Source organism: Actinia tenebrosa, unplaced genomic scaffold (assembly GCF_029948245.1).
Source record: "Actinia tenebrosa isolate PJP-AT-01 unplaced genomic scaffold, QUT_ActTen_1.0 PGA_scaffold1__47_contigs__length_23844297, whole genome shotgun sequence".
In the NCBI taxonomy this organism is placed as follows: Eukaryota; Metazoa; Cnidaria; class Anthozoa; order Actiniaria; family Actiniidae; genus Actinia; species Actinia tenebrosa.
Genome location: NW_028292578.1, coordinates 3,275,058 through 3,292,753, shown reverse-complemented (window position 1 = coordinate 3,292,753; position 17,696 = coordinate 3,275,058). Strand labels below are relative to the sequence as shown.

General features: G+C 35.4%; 1 protein-coding gene across 1 annotated transcript; it reads left to right on the top strand.

Annotated features, from left to right (window-relative positions):
• Positions 1-1,112: 1,112 nt before the first annotated feature.
• LOC116294742 (uncharacterized) lies at positions 1,113-2,942 on the top strand. Its single transcript, XM_031702394.1, has one exon. The coding sequence runs from the start codon at positions 1,291-1,293 to the stop codon at positions 2,101-2,103; it is 813 nt and encodes a 270-aa protein (XP_031558254.1). The 5' UTR covers positions 1,113-1,290; the 3' UTR covers positions 2,104-2,942.
• The last annotated feature ends 14,754 nt before the right edge of the window (positions 2,943-17,696 follow it).

Below are 17,696 nucleotides of genomic sequence, written 5' to 3'. Positions count from 1 at the left end.
ATGACAGTTATATGACAGGCCATAAACTATCCTACAGGGGAAGAGACTAACAGGCCTTTACGGACTCGATGAATACCATTCTGTTCTTGTTTACAGACTCATTTAGTCAATGTTAACCTTGTTTCAGTGTCAAATTATTCTCAAATGCCAAGGGTAAAGTAAAGAATTCACAACAATGCAGCATTCGAAATCTATTCCACAAACCTTCACTGGATCACGTGATGATATTTTACATAAAATCGAGGCTTACCCTGAGCAAAAAAAAAAACCTGTATTTACTGTTTCTAGCTAATTCCCTTACGCCTAACAACTGGTTATAGTATATATATAGTATAGTATAAAAGCGCTCAAATTTGTCATTTTATAACGAAAACCCCAAGAGTTATATAAGGAAATGGCGCTATGTATTCTACAAATTTCACTGTTATTCACTATTTTCATTCGTTTTCTGTGTAAATGAAAAAAAAGCCTTTTATGACGTAAGTAGAATATGAATTACAAGGGAAATTCAGGAAGAGCGGCTCATTTTCTTAGTTCGGCACTTAAGCTTAATTACTTGAAAGTGAACATTATGATTTCTCCTATCTTGACTCTAGATAAATGAATTAAATATCAATGAGCGATTACACAATATAGCCCTCGAAAACCTCACCAAGTTGCTGAAATTACTGATGTTCATGAATAATTAACCTGGAAGTCTCGTTTAATCAAATGATATATTAAAACTAATGCTAATGCTGTTCAAACGATAACGATAGTTTTTACGATATTTGGCCTCAAATAATACTCAATCGTCAAAGTAAAAATAATCTAATCGGTGCAAAAGAAAGAATACGCTTAATCAAACTTATAGTTCTAGTCTTTTCGAAAGAACTACACCTGTGCGCGAGTTGCAGACATTCAAGAAGCTCACGCCTCAGCTCGACCAACACCTGCCAATAGTTATTGTCAAATATTTCGATTAGCGATTCATTGTTTTACACTAGGACTGCTACACGATTGGTTGGTTCAAAGAATGACAACGAAACGGATAAAAGAGCGTTAAATTACACGGTAAGATTTGGCATGGAAACGTAAATTGGATATCATAAAACAAGCGAGATGAGCGGGTAAACAAATGGATACTTTTCAAAATGTTAAGATAAATACTGAGGTATGTTCGTCGTCCGGGGAAATTCCCAAAGATTTCAGGTAAAATTATCAGTCTCTGGTAATATTTTTCAAGAGCTTTAAAATAATACTTAAAGTCAATTCTAAGGTCAATCACAAGGAATAAAAAGTGCCAACATCATGGGAGACAGAAGCAAGCTTAAAACCGGCAACCTTGGAGTAAACGCGATGGAAGAAAAAAGACTGAATAAATATTTGAACACACTTGAAAAGCAAACACGAGATAAAGTGATAAACACGGAACGTCAGCAAAAGGTAATGGCTAAACATTTTCACAAAAGACTTGATAAAAGTGCAGCGTTAGCTAGAAAACAAGAAAATATCGCATTGAGCTTCAAAATGCCAGTGAACCGATGTTATTCGTCCAAAAGCAAAGTGGATAAAGGCATTCATTTAATAAATAGCCAGCCCGAAGAACCGAAACTCAGCGAATCGAGAAATTCCCCTTCTCTGTTACTGAGAGAGTGGAACCAGAGTTTTGACGTACCTTACCTCAAGGAATATTCATTCAGTTGGTATCCAGACACCAAGCCATCGTCGGTCATGGAAATGAGATGCAAAATGTGGCAAAAAATTAGTGAGTTTTGTTTGAATGGGCGGGAAAGGGCTCGCAGTGCTCCTCCGTGGTTGAGAGACCTAAGAGCACCCGCACAAGTTCAACGAGCACATTTGAAAACTCTTGAGGTGATGAGGATACAAAAATCCCTTGTACAATCTCCTTCAAGGCAGCCAGTCATCGACCTCCAAAGCGTGCGAACATGGCGTGAAAAAGAAAAAAAAATAGCTTGTTGTGCTGTGAAGGAATTCGTAAAGACAATCGTTCCTTACAAGCTAAGACCAGGACCTTCACAGCAAGTACACGATATCAATAGTTTTTATCGGTTATTATCCACTTCTGAACCTCCTTTGAAATCCTTTTGCTGTTCAAGTTAAGAGTTGTACGAGACAGAGTGGAAGTTTTTTTTATTATTTTTAAGTGCATGGCACCTTGCATGCATGGCTACCATCTATAAACGGCCAATTTCTCAATTTCATCTAGCGACCTACTATAGTCAAAGCGCCTAAGAGAAGAATTTCGTTGCAACTAACCACTATTTTATAAACTTTATTTAGAGAGGTTTTGCACTAATTTGCTATGTTTATAAATAAGCTGCCAACCTCTATTTAGCTAGACTGCGTGCTAAGTCCCTCTATTTCCCTCGGTCACTTGAAAAAAACAGTATGGCGTATTAACGGCCTAGTTTTGTGTTGGGGATAGCCCCGAATGCCGGGCTATATCATTCGGGTATAATAAATGTAAAGATGTAGTAAATAAAATTTGACCGATTTGATAGCTATTGGGCTTATACACAGAGAGTATACACTAGTAATATTCATCAACTTCAGTGAGTTCAGTGCTATTAATTATATAATGTGAAAACGATCCATAAAATGTTTGCAGACTGTTTATGCATGATTCAATCAAAGACCAAGAGACTTCTGAACATATATAGTATATATCTTATTTGAGTTCTGTTAAAAGATTACTGTTAAAAGAAACAAAAGATTTTGTTGCGTGACAAGTTGGATAGATAGGATGTAAAACGAGCAACATTGTTTTTGAACTTGCACGGCAACAGTGTTGCGCGACAACTTACGCGTTTTTGTGTCTCGTATTTCAGCGCCTTTTACAATAAAGGTTGTTTTATATGATTTCAAGCTAGTTGCTCTATTTCATGATGTAATGGCTTTTTTCGGTTATTGGGGATAGAATCGCTAGGTCATAAAAACAGAGTAGTCTAAAAGGAATAAAGTATAAAGATGTAGTAAGAATAAAATATTTAGTGCATTTGATAAATGTGATACCGCTATTGGACTTCTCTTTTTGGATTGAGACAAAAACCTATGTTTGGTTTGATGTTTTTATTGGACCCTCAACTTTTTACCTTCGACCCTCGACTTCTACCTACACTCGTGTTTTCCTTGGTTTTCACGCTTATTTGGTGTTGTGATTGGAAAGCATTAACAAAAATGAAGATTTTTTTTCATATTCCATGGGAAATACCCGGATGTATAAGTCATCTATAGCCAATGAGCTTGCGCATTTATCATCAGTTATGCGATATTCCCAGTACAATTTTTCTAGTAAAATTCACTAGAAGATTTCAGTAAGATATAATTGGGATATTTAAATTAGGAGAATTGCACTAAGACGATTATTATGATCATCGTCTTATTGGTTTCTTTCTATTATTTTTTTCCCCCCCAATACTTAACAGATCATTCGATAAACTTCAATGGTTAGGGACTGTTCATTATTTACGCCTTAGGAGGGGAGGGGGCTTAGAATGGATGCATCATTAGAAAATGTTGAGAGCTTCCCACTGTTCCCAACAAACTGTCCCTGACAATTCTTTCCTGACAAACTGTCCCTGACAACTCGTTCCTGACAAACTGTCCCAATCAACTCATTCCAGACAAGCTGTCCCTGACAACTCGTTCCTGACAAACTGTCCCCAACAACTTGTTCCTCACAAACTGTCCCCAACAATTTGTTTCTGACAAACTGTACCTGTCAACTCGTTTCGGAGAACTCGCTCCCAACAACTTGTTCCGGACGACTTGTTCTGGACAACCTGTTCCGGAAAACTTGTTGCTGACAAATTGCTTGGGACAACTTGTTTCCGACACCTTGTTCACAACAATTTGTTTCTGTGACGCGACCCTAAAAATTCGTGACCCCTATCAGCTTCCTTATTTTCCTAATCAGGAGAAGCAAGGGCACAGAAAAACATCTTCAAAACATCCAACACCATACCCACTGGTCAACTGTGACCTGTCCATCAATTTGCTCCAAGAGCAAATTTGTTTGCTGATAAAAAAGATATCAATAAGCTAATCAGTATCCTAATAAGAGCAAAGAAATAGAAATATATTGTTGACTAAGAATACACCAAAGGGTATGTTCAACACTTGGAAGAACTGAATGCTTGTTCCCAGGCGAAAAACAAAGAAAGAAGTTAAGGAAAAAGGCAAAGTCGTTTAATGACTATGACTGGAAGGAATAAGTAAAAACAGTAAATCTGTCTTCCCTTACTAAACCAGAATTGAAACAATTACACATGCACTACAAACTTACTTATAAAGAAAAGGAAAATTACTGGGTGGAGAGAATTAAAAGTCATTTCGCTTTTGCTCCTTGTACCTCGACTGCTCCAGACACTAAGAAGATAACATCGACTTTTCAATAATAAAAAAATATTTAGATATTTTTTCTAATATAATATTACGGGTATGTGTAATTTTTCTATAATTTCTCAAGGATGGCAGAATTCCAGAAGGCATAGCCACTCGACATGGATACTGGAAGGCAGAGTTATACCATAATATCATTCTCTACATTTTTTGCTTTTTAAATATTACATGAGGAGGCTTTTTCTATAAAAAAATATACAGATATGTAATTTCATTCTCCTCAAATGACGTACTTTTCCTTCCTTCTTACAAAGAGGCATCCAGGATGACATGTTTCGTACAGCAAGTTGTAATTTATGTTTGTATTCTGTTCAGGGTTGAATACAAAGAAAGTGTGACAATTGCCAAAAATGATGTGATCCAAGGTTCAAGAAAGGTAAAAATTCCAAGGTGAACATTCCATTTCTTGTCCCTTGGGCCACAGCTCGAAAGAAATTATGGCACCAAAGACATTTCTTGCATTTCCCAAAGCCATGTGAGTGAAAAAATAATGGCCACATAAATGGCACACGTAATTCTTCAAAGTAAAGATGCATTAAGAGCTAGTGGGACTTCTAAAGGTGATCCATGTGGTGTTGGACTATCATCAAACCTTGATAGCCTTTTTGAGCAAAACAACAACAACAACAGCAACCACAGCAACAAATCGATGTGACCAGTTGTTTTGTGTCAGATGAATTTACTAAGAAATAAAAGGCATATGTGTGCAAAACTTATTGTTCCTGGAATCACCCCGAGACAAGTGCAAGGAAAGTAAAACAATCAAACCTTGAAGTGGATGTAAGGTCTATGATGCAAAGTCTACGATGCATATTATCGTTTTCTATAAAATTATCCTTCTAAGTTTATTTTCTATTCATATTATTCATATTATCCCTTTAGCAATATTTTTTTCCTTTTGTTTATACTATATTAACTTACTATTTTGTATTTATATATTTTTAAAGACTTTAATGTCTTTTTATATAAAACGGAGTTTATTAAACTTCTCAATGCATATATACATCCAGCCCTCATATGGTGCCAAGCGTAACCTATGGAACTATCATGAAAGCCTTAATTAATTTATATAAGGTTATACCTTCCCCTTGTAATTCTGCAAAATCAGCTGCTAAGTATAAGTACGATTGTACATTGCTGGAAAAAAAAAATGAAGCTCAGTCCAAAAGAACAGCTTTACTAGAACTGGATGCCATGAGATGTACGTGTAATAAAGCGTTTCAAGGAATAGCATGACAAAGTATTTACTAGAGCGACAGTTTGAAAAGGGGAAAAAAAAAAGACATGGCATGTTTATTTATGGATTAATGTAAGAAGTGCCCAGGTTGGAAATTTCTTTTGTTACAAAGTGTCTTTGGACACGTGGGAAAAGATTTCTCTGGTCTGATCCTAACCCAAAAATGTCAAAGAACAATGAGAACAAAAGAATAAGTCCTCAATTAATTATATAAAAATATGGTTTGATTTTATTACTCCATTTATGCAGAAAAACTGACCGTACTTATTTCATGATGGTTACAGAGACCTCCTGCTAAACAAAGATCAAGTCCACGAATCCTAAAAGCCTTGCACAATCGTCCTGTGTACATTAGGTTGAAGAAGAAAATGTGAAAGGACCATCTCCAAGGAACTTCTAATCACTTTAACTCTTTTCTAAATCGCCTTTTTACGATTGTAAAACCTTTTATTATTATTTAAAACAAGTTTCTCATGTACACGTCAAATTATCAAAAAACAGTCACTGATTATAGTAAAAAAGTCTAAACGATTTGTTTTGGAAATTTAAAATCTCTACTAAAGAAATGATGATGATTTATTTCAGATAGTACCATAGAGCAACTTGAAAATGAATTGTTCAAGTTTAACAAAAACATCCGAGGCTATTGGAGGTGAAAGAGTAAGACCAATCAATATTATAACTGTAATTCCATTTCGTTACTCATTTATGCAGAAAAACTGATCATACTTATTTCATGGCTACAGAGACCTCCTGTTAAACAAAGATCAAGTCCAAGAATCCTAAAAGCCTTGCACAATCGTCCTGTGTACCTGAGGTTGAGGAAAGACATGTGAAAGGACCATCTCTCCAAGGAACTTCTATTTATTTCAGATTACCATAGAACACCTTGAAAATGCATTTGTTCAAGTTCAATAAAAATATTCGAGGCTATTGCAGGTGAAAGAGTAACACCAAGCAAAATTGTAACTGTGATCCAATTTTGTTACTCATTTATGCAGAAAAATGGACCATTCTTATTCCCTGGTTACAGAGACCTTCTTTTTGAGGATGAGAATTCTCATTCTCATTCTTTTGAGGATGAGAATTCTTTAACAAGAATTCTCAAATGCAAAAGCCATGCAAATATCGTCCTACTGCATACCTGAGAATAATGATGAGGAAAGTCCTTTGAAATGACCATCTCCAAGGTATTTCTAATTGCTCTAAAGCTTTTTATATCTAAGGACTTCGAGATATTAAAAGCAAAAGAGTTGTTCAGTTGTTCGGACTTTTGGTTTCAATGAATTGTTCAAGTTCAACAACAACATCAAAGACTACTGGAAGCGAAAGAGTAGAGTTTGATACAATATTAAAACAATGGTTTGATTTTGTTAATTATTTAGACAGAAAACTGACCATATTTAGTTAATAATTACAGAGACCTTTTGTTTGAAGACAATGTTATTAACTGAGCCATACATAATGGCCTTTTGTACTTGAGGACGAGGACAAGGAAAGCCTCTACAAGGGCCTTAGACAAAAGTAAGCCAACAAATCATAGACCTTTGGAAAAAAAATACAAGCAGAATAGTTGTGTACCTGCACCTCTACTGCAGTCTACGTATTTCGAGTCACAGTCGTTCAAGATCTAGTTGCTTGTCAACGTTATTTATTAAATTTCCTTTGTGATTCCATTACCTCGTTATCACAAGAGATCGTGGCACTTCATATGAATAATGAAGAGTTATGTACGATGACTTTTGTCCTTTGTTAGGGGAGTTTTTTATTATTAAAACAAGATTGCCATATTCAACGATGATCTGAGCAATCATGTTAAAGTATTTCACTCAAAGTTTCATTAAAAGAAATGCACAAAATAACATTCTGTTGCCCATTTCACTCCTGAAAGACATAGAGGGTTGTTAGCCAATAATCACAAGTTTATATCAAGATATGGGAAACTTGTTTTAACTATTTCATGATTCAATTGCCTTCCACCATTAAGAAGACCTGTATATCCAAGTAGAGTCTACCAAAAAAAAAAAAAAAAAGAAACCAGTAGACAAATTAATCAAACTACCACATCAGGGACCTCAATCATAATATTTATGTGCCATGCATCATTTAATTTTCCAAAATAGAGACTGTGAATCTAGCCCAATTCTGTTTCGATGAAAAGCTAAACATTTCATCAACCTTCCATTTGCTGTTAAGACATAAATCAACCTTTCTGTTTTCATTCTCCATAGTTTTATGACATATAACTATATATTATAGTTAGCAAATACTTCATGTCAGGTTGGAAACTGAAGTTAGAGGACAAACATTACCAATGAAAAGAAGCACCACTACACTCAATTTATGCAGTAATGCTTGTAATTTATTTTAAAGGAATACAAAACCAGGACCAGTTCAAAAAAAGGCTTTCCTTTCTGGTTTAAACAACTGTATATCCATATAAATTTTATTCAAAATATTACTTAACGTATAATTAACATGAATGTAATTTTTTAAACCTTATACAGTGTAATCATTTATGTTATGTCTACTTTTGTTAAACGCCATGCATTTTGCAAGTAACAACTAAAATGAATAATAAAATAGGTGACATTTTTTTATGTTTTTAATACTCAACTATAAAATCACAAAGTGAAACTTTTTAGTCTCTTATCACATTTGAACTTTAATCTTTAAAACCAAAGTTAAAAACCGCATATTCAGTTATTTATTGCTTAATTGCCCGTACCAAATTTTGGTTGAGAAGAGTCACCAAGGATGAGCACTTAATACAGTGTAAATGAAGGTTTGCCAAGGACTAAGACAAAATGTATAAAAGAGGGTGAAAAAAACAAAAAAGCTCTGGAAAGTCATTGTAGTAATATGCCGAATGGTATTGCATTCCATTTGTGCATAAAATCAGGATAGATAGATCAAACAATTTGAAGAAAGGAATAAACAATTTGGGACAGACCTAAGCACAGGAAGTGCCTGTGAAAATGTATCCCTTCATAAATGTCTATACGTACACACATAGCATCTGCAACGTTATTGAGTTCATGTTTTTGATTCACAAGTTTGAAGAGTTATTGTTTTTAGAAAGAGATATTTGAGTATTTGCTGCCGAGTCGCTTTCACCTTCAATTCCAATGACATTTTCTTCAATGAAAGGCAATGTTCCAGTGTTTTATGATTTCGAAAAGTAATGATCTCCCTGTGTGAGCTGAGGTGTAGCTCGCAGTAAAACACCGATTTCCAAAAACTGTAGGTGGTTGTGCATGTACAAACTGACTTGGAGGGAAGGGTGTATTTACAGTAATATGTGGGTAGTACTATTATAGTGCTTGTGGATATTGCTAAAGGTTGTTCAGACTGTGCAATTGTAGCTTAATTTCCGTAATAGAATTTTGAAGCTGGCCCTCTTCTTCCTCAGCTGTGGCCACTGATGGTTCTGGAACAGTCGAGCTTTTTTAGTGCACTCATCTGCAGACGCTGATAGGAAGTTGATGTCAGTCTTCAAGAGATTTCCTGAAAAGATTCTACTTTGCTTTACACGAACAATGTCTACCACTTTAACGTCCTCACTTTCCTCAGATGTGCACTTTAAAATACCAGATAGTGCATCCCTGCCTTATATTTTCCACTGAGGTTTTTTCTGCAATATTTTTTGATTAGTGTCACAAGCTTTCGTAACAATTTGCAATTTAAACTTTCATTTTTGTTTGGGTAGTTTTGGTCAGAGTATGAGGTGTTCAATTTTCTTGTGTATATTTGTTTTGCTGAGGCATCGTTGAATCTGATGAACTCGCAAAACGGGTAAAAGCACTCGAGCTTGTAGCTACCTGAGTTTGTGATAGAGATTCTGCTTGGAATTTTATACTTTGAACTCTGTATTAGAAACAGCCACTGCACTCTGCCAACATCAGAAAAGGTGCGATTACCAAAATTGTTAAGGTTTATCCCATTATTGTTCCAGTATTTAATTTTTTCGATATGTCTGAAACAAGGGACAAGAATACATATTTAACAGTCCTCTCAGCCGGAATTTTGAAACTTATCCACTTTTGATCTTCCTTCCTTTCTAAAACAATATACTCCACTTTAACTTGGTACTCCTTTGTTGAGACTACAGTATGTGTATGAACGACCAGTTCAAACGCCAACTCCAACAAGTATGGAATAGAAGGACATACTTGTTACATGTCAAAACAATGTTTTGAGGCGTGGGATTTGATGACTTCAGCAGTATCACTTTTTTTATTCCATTTGTTGATTGCTTGAGATTACAAACGTTTGCTTATACACTTGTTTAGTGCAAAAGAAAATAAATACGATGCGACAGTACATAGCATCAAAACGTTGAGAAAAACCCTGCAATTTTTAAATTTTATTGTTAAAGTGTTAAAGAAAAAATGTTTAGCTTGGAAAATATACCTATCTATTTATTTGTCTATTTTTAGGAGTTAAGCCTTTTGTATTTTAACTTGCAGAAAAGAAACATGTTCTTAATTTTAAGTGCACCTCGAAAGTTAATGTGCCCACTATATGCAATGTAACATATTTGAAAATAATTTCCAGTTTTATGTACTGGATTGAATGTCACCCCCTATTTGAATTACAATTATGTCTTTTAAATGTTTTATTTAGTTTGTGGTTAACCATATGTGGTCATCATTACATCAGCAGTAGTTACAGTCTTCATTTACAGTACTTAACTTGCATAGCAGCCATAGATGGAGAGTGGAACCACTGAACAATGTGACATCAAGAGCGATAACATCTTGATTAGTAATAATGGACAAATAAAAAATTGCTGACTTTGGACTAGTGATCAGTCTTTGTGAAAGAAATCAACACCCAAGACTTCTAGGGTCCAGAGGCACCCAAATGTATTCCTCGCCAGAAATGGCAAATGAGCTTCCCCACTGCAAAGAAGTAAGGAGTTAAGGGTTTTTATGTCAGTAATACTTTATCAAACATTAACTACTAGGGTCTGTTAACGTTGATGCAAAAAACTATGCATCTATATTCTAGGGCACTTGCCTTTATGCTGCCTCAGAAATGACATTCGGCCTTTCTCTTGGAAAACAAGTACATTAACAAGATACAGGGGGAAAAGAATGCACTTTGTACCAAAAATTGCAAGAGCCCTTTTCTATGAAAGGATACGGGGGTATTAAGGCTGTTTTGCTGTGCCTGGAATGGCCAACCATCTTTCTTATGGGAAAAAAGATACCACTTAAAATGGATCACAAGTGTTTGCCTTCATGGAAATGGCAAACTATGTATATTATGGAAATGAGACACAGCAATTCACAAGGAAGCAGACAAAATTGGCAAATAGCCTCTCCCATGCAAAAACGTAAGGAGCAATCGAGTGATTCTTAGTCATACAGTTAAGAACATTCAGGATATTGGAAAAAAATGTACATATTTGCTTAATAAGTTATAATATACTTTTTCTACCTACTGTTACGAATTGAAAAACAAAGTAATATGAAAACGAGATGAAAAGATGCAGTTACCCTGCAGTGCTTGACCTTAGAGGTACCCACTTGTCCATGACTAGTAAAAATGGCAATCATATACTGATGCTCATGAAAGCAACATCCATAAATAAGCAGATCAATTGAAGTGAAGCACATGGGTAAGTGGACAAATGAAATCAACAGGTAAAACAGTAGCAAAAGATGACCTAAGCCCTAAGGGCATAATCTTTCTCGGGTTTTCCTTTGGTGCAAACTCAAACCTATTTTGATATAGTGCTCTGGCTGTGTTTTTACAGGGCCTACTCCACAACATCAACAGAATATGGTTTTACATCTCAATGTTACTGTGAGATACTAGATGCAATAGTTTGCTATCTTTTTAAGGCAAAGGGTACATTTCAATGAGGGGGAAAACCAACCGAAGATTTCATTAACCTTTCATCTTCCTTATGGACAGAAAAAGCCACTAGACTAAACCTCCAGTACAGAACATACCACACAGTTAGATTTCAAAATGAGTATTAGAATACTCTAACCTTGTACCAGTCTTTCTGTTCGTGGAAATCAAATTCCACAGCCACAGATATATAGTGACCATAATCTTGAGTATGATTGCAACTACATTCACCTAAAGTAGTTGAAAATAGAGACTTCTTATGACTATAATGGCAACAATGCCATGAACACAGTCTTCACAATTTTACAGCCTCTCACTTGATTCAAAGCAATTTTACTACCTTTCACTTGATCAATGCCATCAGATGCAGGAAATTTGGTATCATTTCTAGAAAAGGAAAAAATATTGTTAAAAAAAAAGATAATACTTAAATGCTGAATATAGTCAAGCTGAAACTGAAACATTTCTTCAACACAATTAAAATTATCGAAAATTAAGTTCAAAAACATTTGATTTACAAGACGTCATAGATTTTATCGAGGAGGAGGAAAATGCAAACACCAAAAAAAGACAAAAAACAACCTGTCGCTCATTCAGTTATTTCTCACAACTGAGAAGGAGACTCGACCGATTAAAGAGATTTCCCCTCAAGAACTCAACTCGTATTTGTCCATATTTTTGCTATCAGTCAGAAAGAAAAACGGTGAGGAACATGAACCAACCACCCTACGAGAGTGAACAGTCTAGAGTTGAACTAGAATTGGGTTTGTATACTAGAGACTGTATTTATAAACTCTCGGTTTTATGTAATAAAATTCCATTGTTTTGAAATAAATACAGATGTGCTATGGCTTACATAATAAACAGAAAAATGCATGGCCGCTTGGAGGTATGGAAGCACTCACTCGTGAGATATCAAATTGAACACTCCAAGATATATAACTTCCATATCTCCGCACGACCATGCATTAATCTCCATTTATTATTATCAAAATTAAGAATCAATTTTATTTCAGATTTTTGATAAATGCGATGTTTATTGGATAGATTTTGAAATATTTTGATGGGAATAGTTGACATGTGCAATTTTTAGACGTTCATAGAGGCACACATACCTGCATTTTTCACTAATAGTTCAAAGATCACAGTCATCCAAGGACTTAGATTGATATAGTATAGATAAATTTATATCTAGGAACCTTTGAGTTATAAGTACATTTTGATATATGAAAGTACATTTAACTGTAAATAAAGGTTTTTGATTACAGCTTCCAGTTGCTACCACATTTCATTATAAAACCCATAAATTGATATAGTAGGAATTTTAAGCATCAGCATACAAACACTGAACTTCACTATAATTAGTTCAACAATCCACATATCCATAGCCTGTGAAATTAAAACACCTTTAAACATTAAAGCTGATAAATCAAATATTCAAACATGAATTTTCCTCCTTTTTTTAGTGACAAAATCAGCCACATTTCATACATGCGGGATGCCTGTGGCATGGCTATCACATGGCAAATATCGTTTTTACAGCGAATGTAAAGCTACATTGTGTTAAAACTTGTCTGATGGAACTATTATACACTGAATCGAAATATGGCGACCAATTTGAATAACTATTGTTCTGCACTGACAAGCGACTGACTAGCCTCATGTTCACGTGGAAACATAAAAGCATTTCCACATGTATGAAGCTAAGTGTTTGTATGCTGTTTTGACTGGTTTTAAGCCTCGTTTTCATGTTGCAGGAGCGAGGGCCAACAGAAATCATTAAACCACTAAAACCAAAAATTTTGAGATGGAAACAGCTTTTTTCTTTATCAGGACAATGATACCAATATTTTAAGCCATATTTCCTGATTCTACTCAGAACTTTTTTAAAAAAATCAGTTTTTCAGAGTTTGCCTCGTGACTATTTAAAAAGGCGCCAACTACGCTCAACACTCCAGCAATTCAAATTACTTTTAGCATTTCACAATCATTCATGATAGCGGGTTCAAAAATTTTTTACTTAATTTTTATGGAATATCGGAGTAGTTGATTGGAGATTTGAATTTTTAACATGAAGTCTTGAAAACCACTTCTCACTTCCCGAAATTCATACTGGTCGCGCATATATAAAACGTGAACTGTAAAACCTCTCAAAGCTTTGCTTTTTAATCATTAGTTTATTATGAACTCGCTACCATGTTGACCATAATGTGGTTCGACGTTCGCTATAAACTTTGAAAAATTGGATTTTTAGGTTTGAAGCTTACCTGAAGGAACTAAAACGGTCTTTTCTCCTTTAGCGCCTTAAACTGCGGCGAGATTTTCTAAAAGAGTGAAAGAGAAATAACATTTAAAAAACACCGTAGGCAAACTTCTATTGCAATAAGTAACGAAGAAAAACCTTCATTAAAAAATAAGAAGAAGAATATACCTTACAAACCTCCCCCCCCCCCCCCCCTAAAATCGCCGTTTAGTTCATGACACATGGAGATACAACAAAGCTGCCATTTTTAACCGCCTAAATGAAGATACGCAAGGCATTGTGGTACAACCACAGGTAAACCAAACATGACATTTCTTCGTCAAATTATCACAAACACATCTAAAAAAAAGTGGGAAAGAAGCTTTATGTTTTAATATGGTATCGACCGAACTAACGAGACTTAAGAAACATTTAAACATGTTATATGACAAGACAATGAGATATGAAAGAGGTGGAAAAACGAAAAGTAAAATTGATGGACGCGAGAACTGCGTTGGAAGGTCTTCCTGTGCGTGCTGCAAGTCATGTAAGTTTGAGTTGCTCAGCTTTTCAGTTTTTTATTGAAAGGGAATTTAATTTAGAAATAGTTTGAAGTATCAAAAATCATTTTTTTCTTTCGCAAACCAGAAATTCAAAGCAAAGACGGCATAAAAATTCAAGTGCAGAGAAAAAGCTAGCCGTTATCCTTGTTAGAAAACTGAACGAATTCAACCTGTTCTAATACTCAATTCAAAGTTTACCAACACTGAAGATAAAAATAATAATGCTTTTTGCCTATTTTCGTGTCTTTTGGCTAAACAAATGATAATTTTAAAACACATTCCCATGAATCAAGTGAACGAGGAGCTTCTTAGAACTGATTTACATCGAATGAGAACAATTTTTCTGACTTTTCGACACTGAGTACAGAAAAAACGCAAGTTCTTACTGTATTCCGACTGATTTTAATTTGAAGCAAGCTGGCCATATGTATAAAAAGTGAAGCTATGAACTAGAATTTGAACTTCGTAAAACTCTTGTCTACGGTTTACAAATATGTTTAATATATTCAGGTGACAGCGAAATATCAGTATAAAATATGGATGTTAACTGTACTTCAAGAAAAGATGCATCGACAAATCTTCTTCAGAAAAAGTCAACGAAAGAAACCCATTGCTTCTTCGCTGGATCGATTCAAATAAGGTAAATAGACGTTGTAAGCTTAAAGAAATAAAACCAGACGACATTAAAGCAGGAAGGCGTTATACCTTCTCTTCTACCATTATCCTCTTGACCGGGTAGTAGGGTGCGAATGGCCACAAATCAATGAACGCCTTCATTACAAAAGGACCTGGGAACCAGTCAAGATCCGCGCGCGCAAATACGTAGTTTTTCACTATGACTTCACAAATCTTCCGCGATTTCTCATTCGTATAGTTTTCTTCATTCGAGAAACACTGTTGTTCTGCGCTGCGATAAAAACGTAGGAAATAGTCTTATTAACAAAAGTTGAGTTACGAATTTTAGTCCTAAAAGATGGGGTGCGCGTACAGTAAACCAAAAGTTCAAGAAACAGAACCGGTAAGTGTCTGATTCACTTAGATTTGAAGGGCGTAGCTCACCACCAAAAATGTTATCGATTTGGTTTGCGCGCAATAAGTAATTTTACCTTTGTGTCACATTGCCATTTTTATATATTGAATCTCACTACATATTTTTGAAATCAAAACAAAAATTTAAATAATAATTAAATTGCTCCATATTATCTTTCGCAAAAATCGCAAAGTTTAAAGTAATCAAATTACATGATTAACGAAAAAATGTAGCCGATAGATGCACTAGTTGTGAAAATAACTACTAAAATAGTGAGTTTTCTCATTTCAGATTACTATGGATCAACTTCAAAAGGAGTTATTCAAATTTAACAATAACATTCGAGGTTATTGGAGGCGAAAGAGTAAGAATTCAATCAACATTATTACTACTATGATTCGATTTTGTTATAAACTTGTGCAGAAAAACTGACTATGCTTATATTTCATGGTTACAGAGACCTTCTGTTTAAGAAAGGTGAAGCCCAATAATCCTCAGGCTGAGGAAAGGCCTCAAACTAAGGCACGGGAACCTTGCGAGGACAAACTGTGCTCAGGCAAACCTACAAACCAGGGTCCTTCAAATGAAAAACCAAAAACAACAACAAATTCAAAAGAAATCAAGCAGGATGTCACTCCACGTGTACTGCGTTCTGTGTACTCAAAAACCGAGCCGAACAAAATCCGAAGATCTTTATCAGTGGAAGCAATTGCTCCAGCAAAAAGATCTCTACCATTTATACAAGAAAGAAAATTAAGGTGAATAAAGGCATGCTAATGATTTGGTCTTTTGTATTACTGTATTATAACAAAAATATATTCCAAATGTTATTTCGAGCGATCTTAATTCTATAAGTCAATTTTTAGTAATCCTTAAAGTATCATCGTTAAACTATAACCTATAGGCCAGTCTCAACCACAGTTGTACAAGGGTAGATTTCTTTATTTACAAAAAAATGGACTGGCATAATCCATAGGAGAATCGTTTGCGAGAAATTCCTTCTCACATTCAAAGGCTCCTACATGTTAGTGTAAAATATACTCAAACTTTTTTCCCTAGTATTCTTATTTTCACTTATGTTGTTCTTATTAGTGAACAAAGGCAAGTTTCCATTGCTGATATTGTACTAAGTTCACAAAAGAGTGTGCAACATACGAACCCGCAAGGGAACCAGATGAGCGTTCTGAAATACTTCCATCGTGATAGACTGTACCATCCAGACAGACATTATATCTTCATCAGAGAGATTGGTCGAGGAGCTTTTGGACAGGTTTACCTCGCAAGACACAAACAAATACAGGTACTGACCTCATGATAGAAAGTGTGAGAAACACAAGTTTATACGGCCTGTCATAACTCTGCTCCGGCAAAAAAGTGGTACATCATGATTATCCCTAACATGTTGGTTTTCTTTTTCGTGATCAGGGCGAAGAATATGCCATCAAGACCATCTCGCTTGAACATTCAGACGAGAGAAGCCTGCTGATGGAGCTCGAGGCCCTGCTTACCTTCAAGCACAAAAATATCCTCGCTCTTACGAACAGCTACCTCACCGATGGATTCTTGTACATCGTCACAGAATACGTGGCTGGGATGAGCCTTTACTCGATGATGTCCAACTTTCCAAACGGTTTATCAGAATACTTCGTATCACACATTATGAGAGAATGCCTGCAAGGACTTGCACACTTGCATCAGTCAGGATTTATCCATTGTGACATAAAGACAGAAAACATCTTGATTAGTAACACAGGCCAGGTAAAAATGACTTTTTTCTTTCATTGCGTCAAATACTAACACATCATAAAACTGCTTATATACGGCAAGAATCAATCGTTGCCATTTACTACTGCAGCAAAAGGATGGCACTAACGTTATTAATGTGTTTGCAGATTAAAATCGCCGACTTTGGGCTAGTGGTGAGAACGACGCAACCGATACAACCAGGATTCCGAGGCACCCAAATGTACGCGTCGCCAGAAATGGCAAATGAGCTTCCATACGGCAAAGAAGTAAGGAGTTAGTTATTTTTATCTTAGTTAATGTTATACTATCAAACTATGAACTACTTGGATTTAGTGACGGACTTATGTCTGATTTTCTCTATTTGATGACTTCACATAAACGATGATTTTACGATTGAGTGGCAACGAAACAATGGCTTCGAGTCGAGGTTAGACTTAATAAATAGAAAGTAAATGTATGAACACATGGAGTCCAACCTCGACTTAAACCCGGGCCGTTTAATAGGAATTCGGAAAAAAGTGATGTATCCACGTGCAAGTAATGTGGACATGCATTCATCAGCGTCGTACTCAGTGTTATATGCATTATTACTGTACGTCATCTTATTGT

Coding starts and splice junctions, on each gene's coding strand:
- LOC116294742 (XM_031702394.1), top strand. CDS start 1,291: ATGGGAGACAGAAGCAAGCTTAAAACCGGCAACCTTGGAGTAAACGCG.